The sequence below is a fragment of the Hypomesus nipponensis genome, chromosome 26, assembly GCF_054491055.1.
Source record: "Hypomesus nipponensis isolate SF chromosome 26, ASM5449105v1, whole genome shotgun sequence".
NCBI lineage: Eukaryota > Metazoa > Chordata > Actinopteri > Osmeriformes > Osmeridae > Hypomesus > Hypomesus nipponensis.
In genome coordinates, this window is record NC_140386.1 from 4,094,001 (window position 1) to 4,100,000 (window position 6,000).

A 6,000-nucleotide genomic window follows, 5' to 3' on the forward strand; every position below is an offset into this window, starting at 1 on the left:
CCCGAGTAACCCCCCCCGCCCCGAGACCTTATTAGGCTGAGGACACGGAGCATAGCCAAACGACACACGCTGTACGACCACGCGTAACACCCACGCACACACACACAGAGAGAGAGAGACGCACGCGACCCAAGCGAAACGAAACAAGCACTCCCTCAAAGCCTGGAGTGGATGTATCCATCCGATGGGTCGTGTTATCGATCAGATCCAGAAGGCGACCGTCTACCGAGAAAATGATGCCGGCCGTTGCCCTGGCGTGCGCCGTGAGAAAGCCGACGGCGTCGGGAGGGGGGGAGGGGAGAGAAACGTATTTCTCTCCAGACAGGTGCACCCCCCGCCCCCCCTCCCGCCGCTCCACACACACACGGACGTCACACACACACAATGCCATGCACCTGTGTGCCGGTCGTCATGGGGTCGGAGGGAGGGAGGGAGGGAGGGAGGGAGGGAGGGAGGGAGGGAGGGAGGGAGGGAGGGAGGGAGGGAGGGAGGGAGGGAGGGAGGGAGGGAGGGAGGGAGGGAGGGAGGGAGGGAGGGGAGGGAGGGTGCTGAGAGGCCAGCTGTCCATTCCGTCTTGGAGGGGCCAACATGGACTCCTCGCAAGGGGCCCCACCTGTCAACCCCCCTGCCCCCCCCCCCCCCTCCCCCAAACCCGCCACATCTTTCTCCCTTTCTCCTGCAGGAGGCCAGTTTGAATCCCGTCATACCCCCCACCCCCCCTTCCCCGCCTCACTTTCACGTGTACCCTTCTTGGGCCGCACAGGATTGTAGGCGGTGGGGGGTGGGGGGCGCGGAGGAAGGGGGGGGGGGGGGCATGTATCTGAACCTGATCCACGGGGGCTTGTGTGGAGAGGCGAGCCCCAGTTTCTGTACCCCCCACAAATAACTCTGGGTGGGGGGGGGGGGGGGGGGGGGGGGGAACTGGAGCCCCTCCACCTCTCCCTCCCTCCCTCCCTCCGGTCCAGCCCTGCCCTGTACGCACTCGCAGCCAGTGCATAAACACATCATGATCGCTGGACAAGCTGCGGCCTGGATAAATATTTCTGTAGCAGTTAATTAGGTAGATCTGATCCCAGCACCAAGTACATGGACTCGCTCTCGGGTTCCTCCCCCCCCCCCACCCCCACCCCCCCCCCCATCCATGACCCTCTCTCGTTTTGCACCGGGGATATATTTGACTGGCCTGGCCCACCCCACACACTCCCACGCACCTGCTACACCAGACCGTCACAAACACACACACACACACACTGTCACACACTCCCTCCCTTCTCTGTCTCCCTGTCAACTGCAATTAAGGCCATTAAACAGCCCAGACAGTGAGTGACAGATTGTGGGGGGGCGGGGCTTGGGTGAAATAGTGGGTGCTGATTGACTCGTGTATGCCCACTGGTGGTATTGGTATTTTTTCACCCCTTCCCTCCCTTTGTATTTCACCCTTCACCCCTTCCCTCTCCCCCCTCTGTATCTGTCTCTCCCTTTCTCCCCCCTCTCTGTACGCTCTCCCTTTCTCCCTCTTCTCCCTCCCCCCCCTCTCCCTTCCCCCCTCTCCCTTTGCACCCTCGATCCCGCTCTCCCCTTCTCCCTTTCCCCCCCTTCTCTCTCCCCAATCTCTCCCCTTCCTTCGTTCTTTCTCCTCTTCCCCCACTCCTCCTTTCTCCCCCCCCTCCAGATGCCCGTGTGTTCTTACTTCCTGCGTGGGATCTGTAACAACGGCAGCTGTCCCTACAGCCACGTCTACGTCTCCAGCAAGGCAGCCGTGTGTCCGGACTTCATCAGGGGCTACTGTCCTCAGGGGGAGAAGGTACGGCCAAACACCGAAACACTCCCGCGCTGGGAAACACTGCTCACGCTCGGAAAAAACACCCGCGATCGGACACGCACGCCCTGGAAACACCCACACTCGGAAACACGCTCGGAAACACCCACGCTCAGAAACACCCACGCTCGGAAACACCCACGCTCGGAAACACCCACGCTCGGAAACACCCACGCTCGGAAACACCCACGCTCGGAAACACCCACGCTCGGAAACACCCACGCTCGGAAACACCCACGCACGGAAACACCCACGCTCGGAAACACCCACGCTCGGAAACACCCACGTTCTGCTTATTCATTCGCAGAAACGTGTCCCTCCTGTAAACCATAATGTGTTCCGTTGACTGCAGGGGGTCTACGATGTAGAATCATCCGGACGTAATAATGAACACCTCTTGGCTCGATGTTCTACGTCTTTCCCTTTCTACTGTAAATTCTGTCCTCTGACCTTCATGACACAGAGAGACTTTATTGGTTCCGCTGTGTGTCTGAACTGGTCATTTTTATGTTGAGGTGTTTGTCACTGTAAATTCTCTCTCCGATCAGCTGGTTGTCTGATGCTAATAAATCCAGAAACGAAACTGATGGTAACAAAGTTCAAATGGGGACGGGCAAAACTTTCTTCTGTGACACACACACACAGAAACACACACACACACAGACATGTACACGCACACATAGAACAAGAAAAAAAACATAGAAACACACTGAGATAATACACACAGAAAACCCAGGCACAGAACCCCCCCGCCCCCAAAAAAAATTAAATAAAACACACACAGACAGAAATACATACACACAGGAATGAAAAACACACAGTTTGGGTTACAGTCCTGTGCCGTGACCGCTCAGAAGCGACGTGTGAATAGTCAATTTCTTCATGCGCGTGTAAACAAGTACACATGTACTGCGTACGGCAAACCAATGTCTCAACTGTCCCATCTTAGATGTAAGTGATTCAAATAGTGTTAAGCTCCTGTTATTAAAACGGGCTATACTCAGGTAAACAGGTCTGGTAACAGACCCCCTACACACACACACACACACACACACACACAGGGACAGCTGCGGTGTGGTGTTGGGGGGGCGGGGGGGGTCCATGGTGCCATTACTCTAATGACTGAGTGACACTTTGATGGGGGGGGGGTGACAGAGATTTGACCACTCATGACTCCAAAAGCTTCCATGCACCTCACCTCAGCTGGTCCCCATACCCAGCTCTGAACATCACCAACCCCTCGCCCATCCTCTCTCTGCCTCTCTCTCTCTCTCTCTCTCTCTCTCTCTCTCTCTCTCTCTCTCTCTCTCTCTCTCTCTCTCTCTCTCTCTCTCTCTCTCTCTTCCATCTCTGCCTCTCTCTCTCTCTCTCTCTCTCTCTCTCTCTCTCTCTCTCTCTCTCTCTCTCTCGTCTCCGCCATGTCTCGTTCTCTTTGTTGTTGTTTTTGAGCGTGTGCGTGAAAGTCGCTTTTCCCCCCACTGTCAGGCCTCATTTCAATATTGCAGAGGGGGGGGGGGGGGAGGGAATGAGGATATATAAAACAAAAGGGATATTAATATTTATTCTATTAGCTGAAGTGCTTAGGTCTGTGATTTTTTCCCCCGTGTGTGTGTGTGTGTGTGTCTGTGTGTGTGTGTGTGTGAGGCGCTCTGAGGTCCTGGCGGCGCTGTGATGGATAGCAGGCAGTAATTATAGATGGGGAAAGTGCTGAGGATGACACTATGGAGCAGGCAGCCTCCACAGCAGCTCAGGGGTTAACCCACTCTCTCTGTCTCTCTCTTTCCCTCTCTCTCTCTTTCCCTCTCTCTCTCTGTCTGTCTCTCTCCCTCTCTTTCCCTCTCTCTCTCTGTCTGTCTCTCTCCCTCTCTTTCTCTCTCTCTCTCTCTCTGTCTACGTCTCCATCGGTGCTCCTCGCCTCCCTCCCTCGCTCCTCTCCTCTGCCTCTCATATCTCTCGCGCTCTCCTCCTCACCCGCCCACTCTCTCTCTCTCTCTTTGTCTGTTCCCCCTCTTTTCTCGGGCGTCTGACGAGTTTCAGGTTCAGTCCCTCCCATTTGTTCAGCTTTCTGTTTGTTTTCTGTCCTCCCCCCCCCCCCCCCCTTTCTCGCATCCCTCCTTGTCCCTGCCTCAGCCTCGACGGGGCTCTGCCGCTCCGCTCCAGTCTGTCGCCGCATCCCACCACCACTCTGTCTCCCTTCCTCCCTCCCTCCGTCCATCCCTCCCCTTCCTCACCCCCCCAACCCCTCCTCCTCCCTCGCCGTAATGGTAAATGTGCTGACTGTTCCTGGTTTGGGCCCAGCAGAGAGCTCTCTAATAGGCCCCAGAGACGTCCCAGCATTCCTTAAATCAAGTGGAAAATTGTTAACTTGGTGTGGAATAAAGATGTTCTGTCCACTTGTGCCTTTTCTTTTTCTTTTTTTTCAAATTTCTCCGCTCTCCAGTTTTTTTTTGTTTTTTTTTTATGAAAATGAGAATGGATGGGACTGCAGGGAGTTGAGCCTTAGTGGACCTGGCTTTCATACACACTTTTTAACACACATCCACGCACACACACACACTCTCTTTCACGATGTCCCATTAGAGGGCTATCGCGACTGGGTGGACACTTGAGCGATCGTCCTGATGTTTCCTTGCTGGCCAGAATCGGTGACTCTAAACCCCCTCTGCTCACGGCCGCGTCGCCCTCCATGACAGTTTGGGAATTAAGTCTTCACACGCACCTTTCAAATCCTCCGACGTGACCGACGAACCACTTCCTAAAGTCGGCGAAACGCACAGACCCAAGTCATCGTCGCGACTCGATCCTGTGGGTCAGTGAGGGGACAAGGAAGGGAGCATCCCAACCCCCCGCCCCCCACCCCTTCACCCACACCCACACACCCCCCCGGGAGGGCCGCTGCGTTAGGTCGACGCTCCGCGGCGACAGCTGTGTCGGAGCCTTGTCCCCCAGAGGACCCGAGAAGGGAGTTGATCTTTGCTGGCTGAGGGGAGGGGCAAACGGGTGGGTTGGTGCGTGTGTGTGTAGGGGAAAGGTGCCCCCCCCCCTCCCCATCCGGGGTCTGGGTCACTGTAGGGGGTGACCAGGACTCCACACCGTTCCTGGGAACTGGATCCGCGGGGGGGGGCCCCTCACACGCTCTCTGTCCGTCCCCCGATCTCGGATCTATTTCTGGGCCAACCTGCTCCGACACCCCCCCCCCCCACACCCCCAAGGGTCCTTGGCCCCCTTCCACAACATGCGCGCACACACCACGCGAGCGCGCGCACACACCTCAACCAGCACCCCCATAGTGAGTAAAATTAGCTCCTCTGACAGGTGGGAGGGATCGGATCGCTCGGGGAATGAAGCTACCAATTTACGCCCGTATCACACTGTCAGACCCTCGCACTTGCAAACACGCACAACCCCCCCCCCCCCCCCCTCCGGTGTACACTGTCACTCAAACACAATACTCGCCAACATACTTTAAGGTTGCGTGTGGACCAAATTGGTTTAGTGATGTTTGGGGTGTGTGTGTGTGGGCGGGGGGGGGGGATTCCGTGAGTGACAGGGCTGTGAAATCGTACACTGCTTCGTGACGGTCACTTGGACCCCCCCCCCCCTCCACGAATCAATATCGTCCCCCTGATCCCTACGGTATAGACATGGATCTCATCCTCCACGACTGTCCCGGCATTCTCATGGAAAGGACTCCCGTGACAGCCACCGGGACACTCATCAGAACCCTCAGGCAAGCGGAGTGACAAACTCTTGTTTTTGTGCGCGCGTGCGCGCGCGTGTGCTCCGTGTCTCTCCAGTGTAAGAAGAAACACACCCTGCTGTGTCCAGACTTCTCGGCCTCCGGCTCGTGTCCCCGCGGCTCCTCCTGTAAGCTCCGGCACCGCCAGCGCGCTACACGCGGCGCCCTGCCCGCCGCCGCCGGGGACAACCCCACCAAGAGAGGCCGCGCCAGGGACACGCCTCACAGGTCTGAGAGCACACGCGTCTGGCCTGAACACATACACACACCCCTCCGCACACACATACACACACACACGTCTGGGGCGAACACATACACACACACACGCGCGCGTCTGGGCTGAACACATACACACACCCTCCACACACACACACATGTCTGGGCTGAAGACATACACACACCCTCCACACACACACACTTGCTGGGCTGAACAAATACACAC

At 56.9% G+C, this 6,000-nt stretch overlaps 1 protein-coding gene across 4 annotated transcripts in view; it reads left to right on the forward strand.

Moving 5' to 3' along the window:
- The window catches only part of zc3h3 (zinc finger CCCH-type containing 3), a 43,635-nt gene that overhangs the window by 34,285 nt on the left and 3,350 nt on the right, over positions 1 to 6,000 (forward strand). For 2 of the 4 annotated variants that reach the window (XR_014750754.1, XM_084692645.1), the window contains exon 9: positions 1,673 to 1,804. Coding sequence is in view for 3 of the 4 variants with exons in the window: in XM_084692645.1 (XP_084548771.1) it covers positions 1,673 to 1,804 (132 nt within the window). In the remaining variant the exon portion in view is untranslated. Of the gene's footprint in view, positions 1 to 1,672; positions 1,805 to 5,461; positions 5,787 to 6,000 lie in introns of those variants that run through there. The other 2 variants (XM_084692644.1, XM_084692646.1) reach the window with 2 other exon arrangements.